General features: G+C 38.1%; 1 protein-coding gene across 6 annotated transcripts in view; it reads right to left on the reverse strand.

Moving 5' to 3' along the window:
- The window catches only part of ARID2 (AT-rich interaction domain 2), a 105483-nt gene that overhangs the window by 3342 nt on the left and 77755 nt on the right, over positions 1–24386 (reverse strand). For 2 of the 6 annotated variants that reach the window (XM_080639102.1, XM_080639100.1), the window contains 8 exons: positions 22689–22823; positions 22036–22235; positions 18780–21652; positions 10644–10792; positions 5450–5588; positions 5264–5352; positions 805–928; positions 625–716 (listed from right to left, as the gene is read on the reverse strand). In XM_080639102.1, coding sequence (XP_080495228.1) covers positions 625–716; positions 805–928; positions 5264–5352; positions 5450–5588; positions 10644–10792; positions 18780–21652; positions 22036–22235; positions 22689–22823 — 3801 coding nt within the window. The remainder of the gene's footprint in view (positions 1–624; positions 717–804; positions 929–5263; positions 5353–5449; positions 5589–10643; positions 10793–18779; positions 21653–22035; positions 22236–22688; positions 22824–24386) is intronic. The other 4 variants (XM_080639103.1, XM_080639101.1, XR_013958889.1 and 1 more) reach the window with 3 other exon arrangements.

Consider the following 24386-nt stretch of genomic DNA (forward strand, 5'->3'; position numbering starts at 1 on the left):
CAGCATGCACAGTGATTACTGGCACAGTAACTACCTACTACTCCTTTTACATCATAAAGAACATTTCCTACTTAGCACCACATGTCAGTACTGGTCTATTTACTTACTGAAGGATCTTCTGCAAGGGAGAGGAAAGCTGAGAGAGTCTCATTTATTAGAGTTAACTCAAGTATGGACAGGAAAGCAACAGAGAGGCAGGAAGTATGGAATGCAACTGTGTGTGACTCCACAACTTAATGTGTTTGTGAGAGCTCATGCTCCCCTTTCTCAAGTTGAGATAAATGGGAAGTTGCTTACAGAAGAATTAATTTTCAGAGTCTTGCACGACTGCCTTCAGGAAGAAAAAGAACAGACCTGCAGCAAAGGTTTCTCTCATCTGTCTCCAAAAATTTAACCTGTCGAATTTAAAAGACACATTCCAGAAGTCTGGATCACAAATACTGTCTTAGGTAAGGTAATGCTAAGAACTTGTGTGAGAAACTAAACAGTGCAGAACTGATATAGAAATTGTACTGTCAATATACCTATTGGTATTTCTAAAGGCTAACTAACACCTACTTATTGTCTGGTACTTAACAGAGACAACATTGCCCACTGGTATTAGAAGAATCATGCAATGCTTACCTGCGACCACATTCTGAATATTTACCAATATTTTTTAATATTAAGGCAGCTGTTAATCGGATGTGTTTAGTTATTGGTCCCTCTTTCTCATCCTGCAAAAGTAAAGAGAAGAAAAAAAGTAGAACCTCTGTAGTAGCAGGCATCAATTAATATCTAATACTTAAGTCAAACAATACTAACTGTGAAATCTCTGAAGACAAGGTTTCTTGATCCCCTCCTTAATGCCATTAGGGCAGCACTCGGATGATTCACAATAGCCTTCTGTGCTCTGGGAGTAGAGGCAGTACCCCCTGCAGCTGGCTGCCTACGTTAGTAAAGAAAGAATTCATAAAAATAAGCTTTGCATCACTTTTGAGGAGATTAACAACTGAAATTTTATTTTACAATTTTGTAACCTATCTGAACAGAGACACAAAGATCCACTAATACTGGGTGATGATACGTGATTTGCCTTTTGTTTCCACAGAGATAAATCTTACTGCAAAGCATTCAGAAGAGTCATGGGCTTTATTTTACGTGAAGATACACTTTTCTTGAAGTACTGCTCATCACCCATGACATTTGCGATGTAAAAGTAATATAGTGTACTAATGACACAGCCACTTCCTGAAGGGTACCGATTTAAAGGGATGTTTTATCAGACAGGCTTTAACAGGAACTGGGATAGCAGCGATGCAAATGTCATCTGAGATTTGGCCAGAGAATATCCTTAAAATATTGCTCTTCAAAACTTGACGCAGCTCATTGGGACCATTAGACACCAAGACAATATAAAATACACATTAACTGTGGTTAGTGAGGAGTGATATAAGAACATGATTTAAGTTATGATCTAATACATAAACCATCTAATTGTTAAAACAGATCAAACATTTGTAAAACCAATTATCTGTTACTACAGCTTTCAGACTGAGATTAATAAATCAAGCAGGGTATTTTATAAAGCTGGTACAAATAAATATACCAGAAGCAAATTCTCCATTTTCAGTATTAACACTGAAGTCAAAGCTTTATTTAACCTAAAGCTTTTAAATTACTCATAAAATTCCAATTTAGAATGCATAAATATGCAACTTCACTTAAGTAAGACCCATAATGACATCCCAAAGGGAAATTTTGCAGTATCAGTGGTGAAAAACATCACCACGCTTCAACATACTGAACAATATTATTATGAAACCTTTTAATACCTCAGTAGAACCTGAGTAAGTGCAAGCAGTGCTCATGTGCAAAGGTATGAATCAAATGTGTATGTTTAATTTTTAAAATTAAAGTTAGCCTGTAAGAGTATTATTTAGGCATCTTTCACTGTAAGTGAAAGTTCTAAGAATAAAACTTGAATTCTCCATTCAATTCTCCATTCTCCATTTCTTCAGAAAATGAAATTCTAACAAGGAAACCTAGCAAAAAGTTAGAAAACTGGTTCATATGAACAGCTTTAAACCACAAAACAGAAAACTAAAAAGTATTAACGCTCAGACTTCTCTTTAAAAATGTTGCTCACGCTGTCATCCTTCTCTGAATGGAAATAGGAGTTTGAAAACCTTTATGAAGGAAAAGGAGGGCAGAGGCTGAATTATGAAACTGATGGGCAGTGACACATGTTTACAGGAGACTGAATACAACAGTAAAGGAATTATCATCTTCACTTTCAATTTCTGGAACAGTTTTGTTTTCCTTGTATTGAGAAGAACAAGGATTCATCAATGGAGGCTGTTCCCAATGCCTCTCTTCGACAGCTATCATGCTACATTTCAGAAAACCGAAGTTACACTGCCTTCATTCTAGAAATATTGAAAAATGGACAGCTGCAATAAATTAGGAATGTATTCCTAATACATTAAGAAGACAGTAAAAAACTGTGTTCTCTTTTTGATTTCAGAAAAAAAGAAGTTGATAAAAAAGTTCCTGATTCATCCAGCAGACTGACTTGTGTCTGTGAGCAAGTATCTCTCAAGAAACATCTAGATTCTTGAATTCATTTTAATAATATCCTCCTTAACCTCAAACCATACCATTCACCTTGTGATTTAAAGTTCTTCCTCCTCCCACTCCCATGGTGCATGAAAAATATTTCTGGTAGCTCATGCTACAGCCTTTGCTTCAGGGGCAACCAGGAAAAAAAACTAACATGAATCCAAAACGATTCAAATGCACAAAGCTACAGTCAACATAAACTGTTAGTGCTACCTGACCTTTCAGAATGCAATATTCAGCTACCTCTGAAAACCAGAAGAGGAAGAGTTAATACAATACAACTGTAAAAGCAAAGAGATACAGAATTAAGGTCTACAATCAACTCTGTAATGTATCTTAACTTCTAGCTTGGCTCTAGCAAAAGCTGTTACAGATTTTTTTCAGGTACATATAGTGTCATGATAGACAGAAACTACAATTAGAAGAATGGGCCCTTACACTGTGTTCCAGATTTTACTTCCAGCACCAGTAACACATGACTGTTCTATCATATCTAACACATGAGTGCTCTATCAGCACTCTCTGATGTAGCTGTAGTTTTACTGAACAGTGACGGATGAAGTGAAGAAAGTTGGCCCAATTAATGCCTAAAAGTCGATGACTTACACATGCTTCACCTCAGCACCAAGTTTTTAAGTTGTTTCAGCTCCATGGAAGAATTCAGTCACACAGATTATCAGTGTATGCTGATATATCTGTCAAGTTTCTAGGACTCAACAAAAAGTAAATTAAGCCAAAACCTTGGCAGTCAGCTTTCCAACATGACCATGTAAGCCAACTTGAGGTGACCTGTTGGAGCAAGATTAAGGTTTCATTTGACAAGCCACTGATTCCAGAAAGCAAATTATCAAGCCTTGTCTTCCTCATGTAGCTAGATGCTCTTACCAGTTGTGTGAACATAACTCTGTAGCAGCTCTGTAAGATTATGTGGGTTACATATTACATTTAGTTGAAATACTCCTGTTTATTGATTTCTTCTTTAGTAAAAGAGGACTAATGAAGACATGAGGGAAGAGAGTAAAAGTAACGGACAGGGAACCTCCATGATTTCATATAAACTGAGTGTATTAACTTTTGTGAGTGCTGACAAAGAAAGGTCTCATCCCTTTCTTCTGTTCCAGCCCACCTCCTGTACTGGTGTTTCACTGACTGTAAATCAGCTGTATTCTACTCATCTGAAAAATCCACTTTTAAAATTAATCAGGTTTTTCTAAAACTAGAATTGATTTACCATGCAATCAGGCAAAAAACTAAAGCTAGTTCTCTCACTGTAAGCAGTGCATAGCCATGAGAAGGAACAAGGGCTGGCAGGGAGACTCAAACCATCCTACTTAGAGTAGTGAATGCTCTTATTTCGATTTACATTCTGAAATCACATTCTTAGTATCTTATGCTATTGCAGTCTCAGTATTTCAGCAGGAGCTGGTTATGAATATAAATTTCTACTTCCAAATCCCACTGAACTAGTGCATACTGCCTCAAAAGAGGGGACGTATGAATGTTTTTTTCTATTATGAGTACCTGCATCAATTTTAAAGAATCCTGTGAGGACACGTAGCTACTGGATGTGCTACCTGTATGATAGAACATTTTTGATAAGGCAGAGTTAAGATCACACCATGTTAGTAGATGGTATCAGCCCTACACTTCCCATTTACCAAGTATTTAAGACTACATTAACATAATTCTTCATTTTGTGGTTTTCAGAGGTCTGAATGTTGTTCAGTGTAATGAAACAAGGCACCATAAAGCAATCATAAATCTGTGTTAAGAAGTTTGTTTATATTAAAAAAAGTAAAAGGACTCCCTTTATCAACTTTCATACTCAACTTCCTTTGCTGCCTCCAGCAGCTTGGTAGCAATTCAAGAAGCCGCAGAACAGACTGCAAAAATCTGCCTGGGACCATGTAATTACATCTTTAGCTTGCAACAAAAAGATTCCAGTTGGTTACTAACACAGACCTAGTCTTAATACACTTGCACAATTAAGTGAACTCTGAATAACTCCAATATTAACATAACCACCCCCACAACCCCAAAGCAATAGGGTTGCACTCTCCAATATTAATTCCAGATGCCTGAAATAATTTTGGGAAAGAGGAGAGCCAAAACTGACTCCAGGTAGCAGCACAAAATTGGAAGACTCAAAGGAGCTGGTGTTTATCTTGCTTGCTTGTTTAAATGAAAGTATACTACAAGAGTCCCTGGACCAAATTAGCCCAAATTTAGACCACAAAACTGGAAGGAGCACAGCAAGTTACAAGACAATCCATCTCAGCTGATGAAACTGCTGAACTGTACACAAGTAGCTTTCCACTTGGATTACAAGTATTTTCCTGTTGTAATAAAAGTTATAAACAGCTCTACAGTTGGGAAAAGAATCAGAATAAAATGTTGAGAGCAATATTCAAAGAGTACTGACCATATACCTTAAAAAATTACCTGGGTTTTTATGATAACTGCAACCACACCTCCCATACCACAATCTTTTCGCTCCTTTGCCCATTTTGCCTTACTTTAACGCACCTCAAATTTGATTACTGCTACAGACTCTACATAACAAGATTTTCACCTGATAAGCCACGTTATAAATACATACATTCTTCTGATAATTTCTAATTCTCTTATTTTCCCTACTGCTAATGAAGCTCAGGTCTCTTACTTATTAGAAGGCTTCTGATTTCCTGCTTGTCCATGTTCATCTTGCTTTAATCCTGCAAGCAAAGCGTCTCTGGAACAGTGCTTATCCTGCTTAAAGGAAAGAGAAAAGACAGTGAGAAAGGTGAGTGGAAATTTACCATGAAATTCGTAATATTTTCTGAAGTAATATGTAAAAGAAAATCTGCACCTGTAAATGAGTAATGAAGGAAAACCTCTGCCGCTGGAAAGGTTCACATCCCTCCCATAAGCACTGCCCTGGGTAGACATCTTTTCCTCCATGTTCAGTTGCTGCGTGATAGAAAACCTGTGATGGTGTCTGAAACCACCTACAAAAAAAAAAAGGGGGGGGGAGATGAATTTAAGGGGTTTTTTACAGTTAATGATAAAGTGCAAATATCACAAACAAACCCATACTGCCTAATGGTTTTTATTTTCAGAAATGAGACATGCATTGATAAACTGAAAGTCATAAAATTTTAGAAGGAAAACCATGTACATGTATTACCAGTGAGCTACCAATAAACAGCAATACGATTTTGCTGAGTTTGACTTAAATACCATGGTTCTGTTTTTCTATTTATACTTTACCAAAGGAATAATGCACATTAATTCCAACCGACCCATTCTTTGCAATGGGGAATGATGGAGAAAAGATGAAGTTGTCCTAAGCCTGGTCCTGTAACAGAACAGTGTATTTCACATATTCTATTTGGCGAAAGCACAGGCATAAAACACCTTGCAGTGAGTTCATCCTGATAAGGATTTTCTTCCATTTCAAAGTGGCAGAAGAGTTACAACTCACTGTGAACTGGTGAATCAACAGTTGTTAGATCTGTGTTTTCAAATTGTCAAGTAGACAAAAGAAATCATTATTGTAATGTATATCAAATGGCAATGGAGAATCACTGTATTTCAAAAAAATAGTAAATGAAAATAGGAAGTGACTCAAAACTGTTTTGGGGTTTTTTTTAGTCTAGATAATATTTTAAGGTGTTAAGTGTTACAAATTACATCTTTTACTTCAACAGAGAAAAAATGGCCAAACAAAAGACTTAGCTGCTTACAGCTCATTTCAATACAACTAACCCAGCCCATCAATACCCACTTAAGACTTGGACAGAAGAGGTCTAGAAACCCAGTTGCTGCCATTTGGGAAGTCATTACCACCAGCTGTCTTCACACACTTGCTGGATAGATGCCACTAGTCCAGCAGTCTTACTGAAGAGGAAACATATGCACCCACCTCAGCCACTTGGGTTCACATGCCAGTACTTTAGTTTCAGTTAACAAGTATTTGCATTAAAATGTTTGATTGAACTCACTGGGCTGAACAGTGCCAAGACAGAGATGACCTCCAATCAGAGAGTTACACCAAGCAGCTAAGGATGGAGTAACATTTTAAACTCACGGCAGTCACTTATGGACAAGATCAAGTCAAAACTCTCAGCATATGAATAGCAGATCAGTAGGTGCTTTGATCCAGCCACCTCTTTCCACATCCTATTGCTCATTTCAATAGTGTCCATTATGCAAACATACTTGAAACTGATACATAGGCCTAAGTGTAGATACTGTTATCTGAAACCTGTAAAGGTGTTAAAGAGCTAATTTCACCCAGAGACAAGTCTTTGGTATAAACTGAATCCTACTGCTATAACCACCTGCAACACAGCAACAACCTCCTGCAATACAGCAATTACCTTCTGCATAGACAATAAATACTACTCTCTAAAAAAGTATTCATCTTTTCCATGCCAGTCGGCTCTTACTGGGAAGAGAAGCTGGGAAGAAGGAATACCTGCCTCTTGCTGTTGGTCCAGACAGCCCATAGTAGAAAATGAAAATAAAATATTTTACATCTACGTTGACTCAACAGCAAAAGTTGATGTTTCAGAGGATAGCAAGATGTCTTCCCACAATTAAGGGGAAGTCAATATGTAAACTTAAGCCTGGCACAAATATGAATAAATCCTGTTCAAGCATTTTATTCAACATGGCAAGTCTTTAAGAAAAAATAAAGCTATTTAAGCTGTGTCGGTTCATTCACTGTATAATACATTCAGTGTTATACTTCAATTACTGATCTAAGAAGACACAAATTTACTACCACTTTGGAAAAAAAAAAGAAAAAAAAAGTACTGAGAATACATGAGAATATAGTCAGTTGACTCATTTCCCACTTAATTTCTCCACCATTCTGTTCAGCTGCTGAACAGAACTTTGAACTAATAGCTGACTTGACAGGCAGTGGAGACTCAATAACATTTCCAATATACTTTTTAAATACAAAGCAACTCAAGAGCAGACATCTCCTGCCTACCTGTGAAACCAAACAGCAGCTTTTCATTTAAGATGAATACAATTAGCAGTACTTGCAGACAGAGGAACTTCAAAGGAAAACACCTACTTTCTGTTACATCCTCAATGCAAAGTAGTGTGCTGACTAACACCTCTTAAGAGTCTTATCTGAATACATCTGCAAGCAGCCAATCATTACAACTGTCATGGTTTAAGTTCAGCTGGTAACTCATAACCAATGCAGCTGCTCGCTCACTCTCCCCCTTATTTCTTCCCCTGCTCCTAGAGGGATGGGGAGGAGAATCAAAAAAATGTAACTCCCATGGGTTGAGATAAGAGCAGTCCAGTAACTAAGGTATAACACATATCACTACTGCTACCACCAATAATAATAATAATGATAAGGGAAATAACAAGGGAAGAGAATACAACTGGTCACTACCCGCCGACTGATACCCAGCCCGACCCCAGCAGTGATCTAGCCCTTCCTGGTAACTGCCCCCAGTTTATATACTGGGCATGACGTGCTGTGGTATGGAATACCTCTTTGGTTAGTTTGGGTCAGGTGTCCTGTCTCTGCTTCCTCCTGGCTTCCCCTCCTCCCTGGCAGAGCATGAGACTCAGAAAGTCCTTGGTCAGAGTAAGCATTACTGAGCAGCAACTAAAAATATCGGTGTTATCAGCGCTGTTCCCAGGCTGAAAGTCAAAACCACAGCTCTGCACCAGCTACTAAGAAGAACAATGACTGCTACTGCTGAACCAGGACAACTATTTGCATAACTGGGCCTGATCTGGTTGTAGTCTTCAGACACTACTAAATCTGTAGTATAATTTCAAAATCTTGGTATAATTTTTCCTAATTTTAAGAAACCAAACAGCAGAACCCACACCCATGCCACTGGAATATTGCTGACAGCAGCAGTCAAGTTAGTGGGTAAGAAAAGAAACATTTTATTTATTCATATTTATTTTGATTCTCAATAAAACGTTTTTGAAGGCCTTCACTGCCTTCTATAATATATCTTGGAAGGGAAACTCAGTGCTAATGTATTGTGAGAATTAAACTAAAGAACATGCTCAGAGAAACAGGTGCAAATACTATATCAAATTTGTCTCCTGTCATATCTTTCCAGTTAATTATGAACACCATGAAAGATACAGTGTTCTATCATTCTACTACAATGAACCTGGCCTGCTTAATACCTAGGGAAAAAAAATGCTACGCAATCATGAATGAAACCAAGTAGTGGACATAGACTAATGGCCTACTCCAAAAAATCTTCTTGTTTCCTGCTCAAACAACGCAACGAAAACAGCCAAGACTGAGAGCTATAAATAAAAGTTACGGTAAGAGGCGGCAATTCCAGATTTTTCTTTATGTCTGTCAGAAGCAGGAAGCCTACAGGAGATTTGACATTTCTGGGTTTTTAATCAGGCTGCTCAAGGAATATGAATAAAGAACATACACTTGAAAAAGATGCTAACTTCACATTTTGGTGTTCTCTTCACCTCAGAGAAATGCTGAGTGTAATGTTTATCTAAACCATTTTAAGGCTGGGACTGAAATACACACTTTAGAAGTGAGAGACAGCGTAAGAAGAACAGTGTGCCACATGGAGTAAATTTTACCAATGCAAAAATCTCTGAACTCTTTTGAAAATAATGAAACTTAACCGCGAACAAAAAACAGTACAAGAAGTCAATAGGAGAAACTAAACCAAGAGAAATGATACATTATCTTTGAAGCAAAATGTAGAAATTAACTCGTAAAATAAATGCCACATAACCCCACAGTCTCAGGAAAACTTACTGGAATAATATTTTAAAACAAATTTACAAAAACACTAATAATATAAGGTAAATATAATTGTATTGCTTCTCCTCCTGCTCAAATTTTGTCTGCACATATTTACACCGCAGTTCACATGTGATATTGGCTTATTCTATGGCTATTTACATGAGTTTATTTACCTCAGCTCTACATAGCTTCAGACACAGAAGAAATGTGGGAACTAAGTTATGCTTCAAAACTGTAGTTATAGAATCACAGAACAGTTATGGTTGGAAAGGACCTTAAGATCATCCAGTTCCAACCCTTCTCTTCAAGATGGTATAAATTGGCGAGGCTTCTGCTACAAACCGCCCCAGCTTTTCATTGCCACCTCAGTACAACCCACTCTTGTACCAACACAGGTGTTCATACATGTATTATGCAGCCAGTAGAGTATGGCTCTACAGTTAAATTTATCAGTAGTAAAGGAATAAAGTAAAAAGTAAGTAAACCTTTACATGTATTTTTTTTTACATAGAGAAGTGTTACCTACCAAAGAAACAAAAATCACTTCTAAGGTGAAAACTATACACATTCAAAACCCTGTTATTTAAAAATCGGTGTCAAAACATACATATTGGTAATAAGGGTATATGTTTCCATCAGCCTACAACCAAAAGTCTGATAGCTTGCTCTTCTCTGTGAAAGACATCAATAACAAACCAAAAAAGTCTAATCACTGCTGTCTACTCTTAAGGCTAAGCTCCTTTTAATTTCCTTTCATGACAATGGAGTCCTGTGGCTCACAAATGGTATCATAATTATTGAAATTAGTCATAATCTAAATAAGACTTCAGCCAGGACACAGAAGTGCAACACCCTGCCCTTGCAAAACTGGAAACACAAGAAAGATTAAAAGCTGAAAACAAGAAAATGTCAAGACATGATTTGCAACTGGAGTACAGGAACTATTTTTATATTTGCAACACAGAGAACAAGCTTCAGAGCTAGATTTTTAAACAAAAACAACTTAACTACATGACAATATTTTAGTTATTACTGAAGAATCAATCTGTTACAAGAAAGCCACATAATACTCCTTTTATGCTCTGAGGTATAACTGAGAGCAGTTACATGTCTTGCTATCCTCCATCTCAGCTTTGGCTTCCTTAACTTTTCACTTTCTTCTCCCCATTGGCAATGTATAAAGTAACTTAAAGAAACAGAATGGACAGAACTTGTAGAATCACTTTCTATATACACGCATCTGTTACATATTAGTAAAAGGTAGTTAAGTAAAGGAGCCATTTACTTTTTACAAGATTGCCACAGACACATGAAGTTCTGTCCAGGTTTTTTCATTTGCTCTGCATGCTGACTTGCTGCAGTGTATGAAGGCGGCTGCAAATTGATCTGCTGGCCTTGTACTTGCACTGTTGGTATCGACGTTGCAGGTGTGCTCTGTAGAAAAAGTTAAAACACAGTTTTAAACAAGGCTTATTTCAAGACTTGACATACAGTTTTACTGTTGTTCAAAGGTCTTTCATTTTACACTTTAATCCACCGCAAGTTTTCAGATTTTAACACTTTGAACTCTGAAAAAGCATTAATAGACAAAGTAACACAAGCAACATACAACTATTACACCACGGTATTTATGCAGAAGCTTCTAATACTCAAATTCCTAACCCTCATGGCTGAATTCAAATACAGAATTATGACTGCAAAGGAATTGCTCAAGGGTGCTAGTGGAGCAAATGACAGCATTATTTTGCAAAGACTTTATTTGTTCTTTAGGTAAAGAAAAAAACCATGCAAACACAAGAGGCTGCAATATCAGCACACAGAATAGTTTGCTTTCCTATGTAAATGTAGGAGAAAATTCTGCTAAAAGAAGTAAGATGAGCACTGATACATCTAATAAATTGTTTTATGTTCTTTGATGAAATGGTTTTACATGCTGCATCTGTGGAATTCTGGAACTGCCACATTAGTACACATCAGCCTATGTTACAGAGTGAGTTAAGGTAAACTGAACAGTGCTGAAGAAACACTATCACAGACCAGCAGGCTCAAACTATGACATACCATTTTCTTTATAAAACTTGGAAAACTATACAGTTCTTCAAGCTCTTGTAAAACCAGCCACCACACATACCTTTATACAGAACACCACATGCCTAGACTGCCTAAACACGCCATGTAACTCATACACAGTGAAACACAAACATTTCAGAAAGGAAAGAAGATGTAATATTGCAAGCGAGCAACGGGAACAAGACACTTATTTTCACAATAAATAAAAATTATCTTAAAAGTGACTTAAAAAGAGATTAAAACATAATCATGTCTATGTTATTTCTTCTCACTAACAGATGACACTGGACTTCCCATTTTGGAATAGTATTTATGCCAGAACACTGTTTTTCTTCTTTTTTTTCCTGGAAGGCTCTGGCCAGCAAGAGGCTTATAAAGATGATACAATAAAAAAAAAAAATTATTAAGCTTTTGCATACTAGCTAGGAATGAAGAGTAACATCCTTTTCTCCCTTACTGTTAGAAAAGGAATGCAACACTCTTTCAAAACAGACCAAACAAAACTGCTTTCATGTCTGTGCTGAAGAGTATTCTGAAAGAAGCACTTTCAAATGTTGCACAGTACTCTGTTTACATCTTTACAGCTGTTATAGAACAGCTTTAGACTTTTAACTATAAAGAAACAAACAGTTAATCACAACTTCTGACATTTCATTTGCATATTGGTCTTATTTTCCCTTCCTGCTGCTCTCTATTGGCATTGTGGACAAGTCACTCAAGGTAACACGTTAGTAACTATCACGTATCATACAACACTAACAACATGACCAAAGGGACAGCAAAAAAGCCTCATCAAAACCAAAACATTTCGCATATCGAAGCTTAAATCCTGATAAAAATAAGGCAAAACTCAGCAACTCCTGGACACAGGAGCTGTGTTCAGGATGTATTGTATTATATATCACCCTACTGTATGATGCCTGTGATCTGCGTTAATAAAGGACTCCAAAGTCCATTAGTCATCGCTAATTATTTTGGACTCAGCAATGATCTTCATCTAAAGTCCCCTAGGCTATTTTACAGACTGGGTAATGAATCTTCATAATGTATCTTTTAACAAAAGGTAAACACAAGCAGAGCTTTTTAAGATCAGCATCCCTTTTACACAGCATTTTTAAAGAGAAGCTTAAAGTAAAATAATCAAGTGTCAGCAGTACAGCTTGTTTTGCAGTATTCACTTGGCCTCCTGGTATCAATACTTTATGTGACTTTTTATCCCCATAGAACTTCTATGTCATATAATGTGTTGGAAAGAGAGTGATCTTACTGAATGAATTCAGTATTTCATTTAATTCTCATCATTCAATGTGTGGTTCATGTATTATTTACTCCGTTCTAAGCAAACCCTGCAATTAATCCAGAATTATGAATTTTTCCTCAAGGGTTTTTCTGGCAGGCTCTCCTAGTGGTATTCAAAGGGTTTAATACCATCTCATTAAAAAACTGTTTATTTTAAACAAGGAAATCTGAGATATACAAAACAATGTTACATGCTTGAAATAAGAAGAGCACAGAAAGAGAAACAAATTTTCAGGACAAAAAGTTAAATTCGGTTTCCCCTCCAATTTCTTTCTATGTTTTTTTTCAGTGATGAAAAATGCAGCTGATAAATTGAAATGTGTAAAGTAATTGCTGTTGTTCTGAATTTTCTTATTACTGCTGTACTGCAAGGTACTTTCACTCAAACTTGTAGCACGAGGCGGTTACACCTGCCATGTATTTTTAAGTCAGATCTCTTGCTTGCCTATCAGCTGTCCTGATTGCATTTTCTAATCAACAGATAAAGCAGTTACATTTGTTTTCCTAGGTTTTATTTTAGAAATGTAAGTTCTACGGTCGAGCATCTCAAAGCTTTCCTCTCTCCTTTCAAGAAATCAGAAATACTGGTAATTTGTGGTTTTGTTTTTTTTTTTTTCCCCCCTCCTCTATCTTCATGTATCCATTTAGCAATGCATGATACACAGGACATCACTAAAATTAGGTATAGTCTTTGTTTTTCAGAAGTCATACTCCTTTTTTCCAGAAATGTACCTAGAAGTACCTGCTATGTGCTACCTAGTTTACAGTACTGATATGCAAAGACTACGTAAAACTCACTTCTTTAACATACACAACTATGACAGACATTTAACATTTCCTAATAAAGTCTTGCTGGGAGACATAATATTGGAAAAAAAAAATAATTCCCCATGGCATAAAGATTTCTCCCTCTAGGAAAACATTTAGCGATAGCAGGTTCCTCAAGAAATCAAGCACCCAGTACTCCAGCACACTTGAAAGCACTTCATGGCATCTTTTTATAATCAAATTAGACCTCTCTATTATATGATTTGCATCTGCCACCACTTTCACAAGGCAGATCTCCCCAGGTCTTGGGACTGAAAAGTACCTCTAAGCAGCATCACCTATCTCAGTAGGGTTTGCACTGAACTCTTAAAACCACATAAATGCAAACCCTTAGTGACTGTGCAGTCTACTTATAGAACAGATACCACAGCCTACTTTTAATAAGCAGGAGTTTCTGTATCTAGACTGGGTGACTTCAGATTGAATACTGGGGGGGGGTGGGGGCGTGGAAGTGGAGAGAGGAGAAAGTCCAGCATGCTCATGAAAACCAAGAGCGAAGCTAAGAGCTTTCCATCAACTAGAATGGACTGTTTACAAAAGATACTAATTTATTTTCACACACAAGAGATCCTCCATCTGGGCACACAAGCTCCCTTTGTAGCAAGAATAAGAAACCCTATGGCTTGGGGCCAGAAATGGTCTCCACCTCTACTTCTCAGAACAAATGGTGCCATTCCACTTATGTATTAATGGATAACTCTATTTTAGCATGATCTCTGCCCATTTTATTTAAAAGGCCTAGTGTGCTGTCAGCAAGAGAACATACTGCATCCCAGTGTGATGAGGGTCCTGTTGACACGTGCAGTTCAAAGGCATTAGGCTGTATTTTTTCTCCTACCATTAGTATAGGCACACCCACTGTAAATGTATTTAACTCAACAATAAACAGTTAATTAGCAGTAAAAATATTTTTAAAGTATCATAGGATTTACAGTTTGGTATTACAAAATTTTATGTTTAGCTTCAGGATAGTGAATGTACATAAAAAGGTAACCTATAAGCCAAAAAGTAGTATGTGAGGATTTGAGCATGAGGAAGGGGTCAGGTGGATGGGTAGCCACCAATATAGATGTTCTTTTCTTGTTAGATTACTGAAGTTTAAGTCTCCTTGCAACAGTGTGTTTCACAAGTGAAGAGCATTAAAAGCACAAAGATTCTGCATTCCAGTACTTCTAGCTGAGAAACTCATTTGCTCTGTGGCTAGGAATGAATTACACCTCCTGGAGCTACACACCTGCTTTCTGGTGCATAGTAATTCTCAGCTTCCCAATCAACAGAAAGCAGGAGCGAATAGTTGAGGCAATGCTCACATAGTTTTTGCCACTTAAATCTCCACACAAGCATGTTTCAAGTGGGCAGCCTTAAGAGAAATGGGTGTACATTGTTTATGAGGGGATGACAAGGATGAGCAGGGAAGTGTTTACTTTAAAAGCCAGATCAGGCAATTCAGATCAGATTTGCTCACTTCTAGGAACTTGGCATGAAACAGAGCTTTCCTTCAAAACACACACCAACTGGGACAAACCAACATGGTTATGTCCAACAGATGTTTTGGAGGCGTTTGAAGAGGAGTAAGAAAAAGTAGAAAAGAAAAGAAGTGTACACATAGGTAATTGCTCATTCCTCTCTTTTTCATCCGCAGGTCCAGCACAAATGTCTCAGGAAAGCAATAATCTAGGAACAAGGAACACAAAAATAAAATAAAAAGAAGCCAAGATGTGCCCATTCTGTCTCCTCTCAGACTACCTTCCATGAGCTCACAAAATAGATGGAGACAGAAGAAAAATTGCAGCACTTTGTGTATCGCATGTTCCTCTTCTGCCATAACCCATACATCCACAGCCTAAGTTTTTATAAAAATGCAAAAAAATAAATGAAAAATCTTTAAAGTCAGAATATATGTAGTTATTTTTCAATGAGTTCTGCTGAGGTGTACAGTTAACATGGAATCATCACAGGTTATACACAGATAATACCTGTACTTCTGGATTTCAATAGCACTACATGCTGTTTGTGGGACAGCTCAAGTATATAACTTTTATTATTGTAGTAGGCCATTAAAATGAACATTCCCCCCCCCCCCCCCAGTCATATGGTACCAGCTCATTTCAAACTAACATTCATATTATGAAGCAAATCTTCTCTTAACTTTTACATTCCCTTAAGGAATATTTCACTCTTTTTCTTGATTTCCTTAGTTTTCACGTTGCTGTTCCCTTCCTCCCCTATTTGTTTGCCCTTCCTTATCTTCAGTTTAAGCGTCTTCCCTTTCTCCTCTCTACAGTTCATGACAGCTAATCATGCTGTAGAGCTGCATCAGCAATACCCTCCTCCCTCTTCTGTCCTCTACATCTCCTTTTCCAGCCTTCCTGTTGGGTTTTATTACACATTTTCTTCTTTTATCACTTTCTCACTTCTCTGAAATACAAGCTCTAGTTCAAAATAATTTTTAAGATGACAAGCAAACAGGAAATCACACACTAACAGCTTCAGCAGCTATACAATTTTCCATAGCTAATACCCCTTATTATTCACCATTCAATAATGGTGAATGCTTATTCACCTGCCTTCACCATTTTTCTCCACTGGATTGTATTTATGACAAATTTCACTGTTTGCAGAAAGACCCATGTTCTCCCATTTCTTCTGCAAGACAACCAGTACACATTAGATACTACAGAGAGGATAAAACAATGCAGATACTCAAGTGAAGAAGTGTTCCTGAGCTGCTGCCTTCCAAAAAGTCAGGGACAAGGAAGCTGCTTATCAAACAAGGAAGACTCTCAAAATGGGAGGGGGAAAATCAGACACTACTTAGGGCCTAACCACAGAAGAAGTTATCAGTAAAACTCACACAGAGTTCATCTTAGTATTTCTGGATGTCTTACAGATACTCCTAAAAGCAGACACAATACATGAAAGACTTAACATCTGCTTTTCCAGAAAAACAATGGCTACTGCAGCTGTTCTGCAGCTTAGGAGGCGGGGGACACGGGACGGGACTGTTTCAGTCCAACACATTAATTTTAAAGGAGTGGTAAAGATTTTAAGCCAAACTATGATGTTCACTGTATCTGAACAGAATAATAAAAAGTGGGTTCTACTGTAAGTCAGTAATTAGTATTATCGTGATAGACATGATTCATGAATAGCTACTTGTAATGGTGAAGGCAATTAGCTAACAAATTAGATCATTCACCAAGATCAAAACTAATTAACTCCTCTTCTTCCACATTCCTGTAATTCTGAAGAAAGGAAGGGTATCCTGCAGGCAGAAGAATAAGCCAACTTCCCTAGCAGCAGATACTAAAGCAAGTCACTTTGACCTGCAAATTAGTATTGAATGGCAAACCCAGTTGGCAGCATTTCTGTTTGTACAGGTAATGGAAAATGCAGGAACTATTAAAGATAGTGATATTAGTGATAGTGTAAAAAAAAAAAAAAAAAGTAATTATCAGGACAGAAAATATTTTTTCTCTTTTTCCTCCCCTCTATTATCATGATACACATTATCTAATACAAACGGAATCGTTAACTGTATTACTGCCCTCTTCTCAAAAATCTGAAAGTCTAATACTTCTGTAGCTGTTTGAGACAACTGAAAATTCTTGTCAGCCACATATCCAAGGAATAAATAACCACAGATAATATTCATTCCATTCCAGAGACATAGCCATACCAGTTTCTATTTCAGCCAAATCCTTAGCGAAGCTGTAATAGAAATTCAAACTGTGTAACAGCTGAAGACCACTCACTGTAAAAACCAAGGCACAGCTAACACAGCCACACTACAGAAAATCTAGTGAATTGTCTCTATGCTGCAACGCACACTTTCATTTTGGTCAAATCATTTCTAGTAAGAACAAAGATGAATAATGGATCAGAAAAATACAGATCTCTGATAAAACCTAGGGTGAAAATTTACAAGGAGCTCAAAGACATTTTAAGAACATAACTCTGTATGGTATGGCATTTAAAAAAGTAAAGCATAAAAAGAAAGAAAACTGTTATTATTTTATATTAATATTATGTTAATTATATTTATTAATATTAATATAATTTATTAATACTATATTAATAATTATATTAATAATTATTATTAACTGTTAGTCCTGGTTTCTGACAGCTAAATGAAGGAAAGTCAAAAGAGCTTTCAGTAGAAGCTTGACGCAGAAAAAGAACATGCACCAGCCATCGCTTGAATTTTCAGTTCTGGCTTAGTTTAAGGTCTATACCTGCTACCTGATCGAAAACAAATGAACCAGCCAACCCAACCAACCAGCCTAACAAGGAAGAAAAGAAGACGTGTTTTACCTCAAGGTCAAAATGCACTAATGTACACTCAAAACTTCATTTCCTCTCTCTGATCTGTCAGAACTCTGTGACTGCCAGACCTCCTATTCTATTCTTTTTGCTCCTACCCAGGTTAGGAATGTTTTTTGGAGAGGGATTTTCTGTTCATGTACAAAACTGAAATCTAGAGACTAGAATAATCTTAAATATTATTACTTGTACTTATTAATGCTCATAGAAATGATGGCCATAACCTCATTTCTAGTGCAGTGTTAGGGAACACTTTAAAATGGTCAAAAAATGCTGATCAAGGAAAAAGAACAAAATCCCTCTCCAAAGTTTGTCACACAGAGAAAAAAACCCCAGCAATACTTATTTTATCGGTAAACATTACAAATATTTTGTAATAAACAAATACAAGTATTTCAACACATTTACAAGACAACACTTGTCCTGACTGTAGTGGAAGCAAGCCTTTGAAGACCACTTTTAAATGCAAGAACTTCAACTCATTTCAGCAAGCCAGATGCAGCTGCAGTGTTCAACTTGCAGTAAAACATATTCACCCATCCATAAGCAATAATGAACAAGAATAAAAGGCAGAACAATACTGACATTTCTATCAGACCATGCAACAAATCATTCTTGTTTCCAGAACAGTTAATCCTTTAAGGAAGAAACCAGCGAGCGGAAGTTCTTTCTTTACCATGTATTATCAAGCTACAAACTATTTTAAATTCCACTGTTGTCACTGACATCAAGGAAGTATGTAAACTATTAGAACTTCAGTGCATGAAAGAACAGAAACCATCATTTTCTGAATATTTTAAATACTATTCAAGAGAGAGAGTTCACATTTTCACCCGCGTTATTTCACAGCATTAGTCAGAATCACAGTTAGAATTAATGTAAAAAGAACACTGCAACATACCTGTGTGACCATGCTTTGTATATACGTGGTTGGATGCTGCTGCTTTTGTTGAACAGCACTTTCTATTGCTACTTTCGCTACAGTGCTTGGATCCGCTCCAGCTGGCACAGCAACCATAGTTGCACTGCAACCAGCATTGTTGGGGTCACTGATTGTAACAATTCTAACTCCTACTTTATTTGGAATTCCTGGAACAGTTTCCCTGTCATTATCCTCTGCTGGCCTCTTTACAGTTTTGCATTCTGCTGTGCCATTAGTAGACCGAACTTCGGATGACAGGGTAGACTGGGACACTCTAGGTCCTGAGTGTGGAACTGCTATGATTTGATGCCCCTGTATAACAGAGGCTGTAGATTGTGGTGAGACAACTACACTTGGGCGTTGCTGAGGCACATCTGAATTCAAACTTGAAGCTAGAGGTCCATTAGGTAAATCAGTGTTGGTACCACTAAGTTGCTGGGTTAACAGTTTTGCAGCCTCCTGTGTACCGCTTACAACAGGTGAACTACTCAAAGTGAATACAGGCCCATTAGAAATTCTTTCCCCTTGATCACCTTTGGCAGTATCTTGCTGCGTGGCATCCAAATTCCCTTGTTGTTCCACTGAAGATATCTCACCATTTCCTACATGATTGGAAGTTTTGTGATTTGGAATGTTTTTGCTCAAATGAGAACCATCTCCTTTATCAAAATCACAGATTCCATTAACTAGGGGCTTCTTCAAATCACTTTTGATTTCCTGTGTGTCCATTTGTTCAAAGTTCTGCTTTCCAGGAGCTCCATTCTCACCCATTTCTAATGATGGCCCATTACTGACTTGTGAGCACTGATTGGCCTCATTCTGAGTTTTCCCTGAGTTAGAAGGAGGTAGACTGGAGTCACTATACTTTCTCCCATTTAAAAGACTTCCCACCTGCATTTCATTTTCTTTTGCATCCCCATTGCTGGTGTTTGCAGCTCCTCTTCGGCAGGAAGGATTCTCCATAACTTCAATTTTACGTTCATGAATGTGTAAACCTGTTGCTTCCTTTGCTTCTTCCTCCTTTTGGCAAATTATTTTATCACCTTTGAATGGGGGAGCAGCAATACACTGTGATTGTCCAGCCGAAGGTGCTTGAGTAGCTGGAAGTGTTTGCACCTGTAGCCCAACTCCTGTCTGTGCTCCACTCACTGCAATTCCTGCTGGAGCAATGATTTGAGTTGCATTTCCCTGACTCACAGTTGCAGTAGCAAAACTTGTATTTGGCACAACTGTTATCGTAACCTGGTTGCCAGTAGTCCCTTGGAAAATGGTTGCTGGGCTGTTTGAGATCAACTGGCCTGGCAATATCTGTAAATTAGAAATGGGTACAGTTTGTACTGCCCCTTGGGGCTGAATTGCACCTGGGACCAGCTGAACGTTTTGCTGTCCAACTAGCAGTTGCTGAGCTGGAGACTGTCCTTGCACTCCAAAACCTGGTGCCTGGTTATTGGCCATCTGATAAACCACCTGAGGGCTAGGAGCTCTTGCATTGTTAGGTGGAGGAATCTGTGGAGCTGGGAGTATAAGCTTCCCCCCTGGAGTGGAGGGGCCTCTTTTTGGAAGAAGCAGTTGTTTTATCAGACTAGACTCACCAGAGTTAGGCTGGCCAACTCCTGTATTAGCTTGTTGTGACTGAACTTGCATTTGCATCGGTTGTTGTACCTGTACCTGCTGCTGTGACGATGCTGGTGAATGTTGCTGTTGCTGCTGCTGCTGCTGCTGCCTCTTTACAGAAAGCATCTGGCTGACAGTAGGAGGGGGTCCTTGTGGCTGAGGAGTGGTAGATGAAGATGACATAACTGTAGGGACTTGATTATTTGTAACCGGACCTGGGGATGGCGAAGAAGATGGAGTAATGCTTGGTTGTCCAGTCAACTGGACAGTTTGACCAGCAGGAATAGAAGCTGGATTAGCAAGCACTATCTGATGAATGGCTGGTGCATAAGTTTGACCTTGCTGAGCTGGCTGGCTTACAATCACTACACTTTGCTGGGACGGAGGTGGAGGCTGCTGCTGTGGCTGCATGGGCTGCTGTACCACAGCAGGTGGGACTTGCTGAGACGGCAGAGGCTTTGGTGCAATGTTCTGAAACCCTACCCTAGATGTTGGTGGGTTTTGGACACCTGCAATTGTAACCACCTGCCCGGCTGCTACTTGGAAATTCTGAACTGTGGTGGCAGAAACAATGTTAGATGCAGAGGTTGTGACATACTGCTGTGGTGCTATGATGACTGTATCTTGTTGCTGGTTACCAGCAGAGGACTGCTGAGATGATGTCTGCCCAGGTTGTGACGATGTGCTGATTAGCTGTTGACCCTGTGAAACTGCTGAACTGCATGCTGGTATGTTTTGTACTCTGCCAAATATATGACCCTGAGGTACAGCTTGCTGAATTACTGTAACAGGAGTGCCTGAAGGTATCTGTCCTGGTACCACTGCATGCAGTGGAGACTGTTGTTGAATTACAGGTTGGTGGTGAAGCAACGTCTGAGAACTAACAACAGTTACAGACGGCTGTTGTCCTGTAGTGCTGTAATTTTGATTAGAAGCTTGTGGTGCTCCTCCTACAGCAATAGTAACAGGAACTGCAGACTGGGGAACAGAGCTCTGTATTACTGTGGCCTTCACTACTTCACAGGATATTGGACCTTTATTCTGTATAACAGTCATTGGAGCATTCTGTTGCTGCTGTGTATGAATAGAAGTATTTTGTGGAATTCTAGAAACAGTCTGTGCCACAGTGTGAACACCTTGAATTGGAAAAGACATCTGTGTTGCTGTCAAAGTTGAAGACTGGTTCATAGGGGTCCTCTGATAGGGATTTCCTACGCTTGGTAGCCCATGCGGGATTCCTGTTGAAATAAACAGAGTAGAAGTTCGGAAGCAAAAATTATTTCAAAACACGTTAACATAACAAATCTTTCAAAACCCAAGGCTTGAATCCGTAAATCTGTATGAAGCAGTTTCTCTTCTCAGCCATACTGCCTCTGAATTAATGGTGCAGCAATGAGGGCTTGACTGCTGAGAAGTTTATGGCTTACACATCAAATACTAAGACGGGATACATGTGAAATGTAAACATATACTGCAACACTACTCCTAACATTGTTAAATAAAATCAATTAAAACACATGGCCCTGACTTCCAACACTTCGAAGTATTTTCAAAAGCTTTTGTCTTTTATCATTATTTCTGAATCAGTGCAAAATACTTGATATTTAATTAATCTAAAAACCTGCTGGCGAAGGAGACGAAGACACGTCAGGAAGAGAATCAACCCGGACAACTGGGGTAGACGAAGTTGGTTGCTGCTGATAGTACATCTGAATGGGAAGTGGTATAGCTCTTCTTTTCACTCCTACCACATGTATATGTGCTTGACCATTGTTACTTGGATCTTCTACTCTTTTCACTGTATGATTTGGAAAGACAGTTCTGCCGAACACAACACAAATATATGTTAATAAACACAGTAACACAACCCTCTTGCAATGTCTTTGTTTCAAATAACTGCTCACGTGCAGATTAACTGCCTACATCTTTGTAATATGGAAGGATTTTCCAATTGCACCTGAGTATTCATCATTGAGGATCAGCAAGTCTACCAGGTGGTTGGCCAAGACCTCACACAGGCCAAGGGAAAACGACAATACCTCCAAAAACTACTTTTAAAAGACTACGAGCAGAGAAGGAACCCTATCAAAGATCCTGAAATAGAACTAAATAAAAGTAAACAAAATCTATAAACATTTGTTTCAATTAAAATTCTAAAACTGGGTATCTTTCAAACTGAACTCAGTAGACCTCTTCTTAAAGAAACCTAAAGCTACAGTTTAGTATTAAGCACATACAATTGCTTCTTTATTGTTGCATGGACTTTTGCCTTACCGCAGACATTTATAAAATCCAGTTGATGTTAGGATTCCACCTCGAGCTAATTTACTACAGGTAGAGAGGTATTCAGAGTACATTTCTGCTCGAGAGACTGAGCAATCAAGATTCACCTCAAAATGCGCATTCAACCTGTGGATGAAAAAATAAACTATGAAGCAAAATACAGAGAGGATACTTTTCAAAGGGTTGTTAAAACACTTCTGTCTCTATCACAGAGACTCTTGAGACCTTGCCACAAAATGGAAAATTGCATTTTAGTATACTGTCTTGTCAAACGTTTGTTCCATACTTTCACCTTCTCACTGCTTATGACTCAACACATAAGACCTCTAATGCATGCAGTTAGTTTTACATGCAACATCTTATTTACGTATGCAAATAGTCTCTACACATGCCTTTTTTATTGTATCTTCAGAAACAACCCCCCCCCCCAAAAAAAAAAATAAATGCATTGTTTGGTGACATCTCCTCCCTACAGCTCTGTTCCTATTCCTTAATGGTTCTGTGTTAGCGAAAGATGGACTGAATGGTAGCTGATCCTTCAACAGGAATTTCAGTCAGAGGTGAACGTCTGTATGCCTAGTGTTCAATTTCCAGGAAAAGCAAGTATTTGTATCTTCTACAGACTCTCCACAAGCACAGAGACCAGCCAACCCCCAACCAGGAAGCTGTGAAAGAAGGAAACATTTTCTATCAATTTAATTTTATTTCTTCCAGATCTGTTATTCCAATGTAGACACATGGGAACAGTTTATCCTCAGCAGCAAATGGAGGTAAGTAACAACTCTCACACAATGTTCAAATACCAGCACTGGAATATAGACTGAGACAGAACAAAAGTATTTAATTGTCTGCATTTACTATATGGTACTAACACTTCAGAAACTACAGTATATTCTCCTTTGTAGAGACCTACACTCCCAAGATAACCAGATGGTTCACAAGAGATAAAGCAGATGATTACATTTTTTAAACTGTGTTCTCTCCAGCCAGTAAAGACTGAGTAAAATGCCTATTCTCCTGCAACTGAGTTACAATTTTATTATTACAGAAATTGAGATCACACTGTGTAACACAAAGGCTAGGTATTAATTAAATCTGGCATATCAGACAAATGACTGTCCAGTTGGGTATGTCGTATTAGGCTGACACACTATCACTGGTACCAGCAAACTGAAGATATTCAGGACTTGTGATGATGAAATGGGATCTGCGATTAACACTTCACTGTCACACACACCTACCTTACAAGGACTCCTGTTCAGGCTAAGCTGGCTAATAATATACCCAGGAAAGTGACTGTAAATACCTTGCCTTTCTGCTGCTTCCAAGAGATAGTAACTTTTATAAATTCTATTGCTATGATTTACTCATTTTCCCATTGCTCTCAACAGGAAGCAATGATTAAAACAAACCATGAGAATTCACATAGATGTAAGACATTCCATATTAGCATTGATGAAAATGTTTGGAAGAGGCTACTCCTCTGCTTTCAATTTGCCTTTTCTTTGTTTGTTTTGGCAGCACAGCTAGTATTTAAGGAGAATTTTCAGGACTAGATGTTAATTTTTATTTTTCACTAGCTCCTACCTACCTAAGACTAACCAGAAGACAACAGTACACAATAAGAGTATTCAACACTGACAGATGCAGAAGCACACAAAATCAGAAACAAAGCAGACATTCCAAATC

This window comes from Psittacula echo (genome assembly GCF_963264785.1).
Source record: "Psittacula echo genome assembly, chromosome: 1".
Taxonomy (NCBI): Eukaryota; Metazoa; Chordata; class Aves; order Psittaciformes; family Psittacidae; genus Psittacula; species Psittacula echo.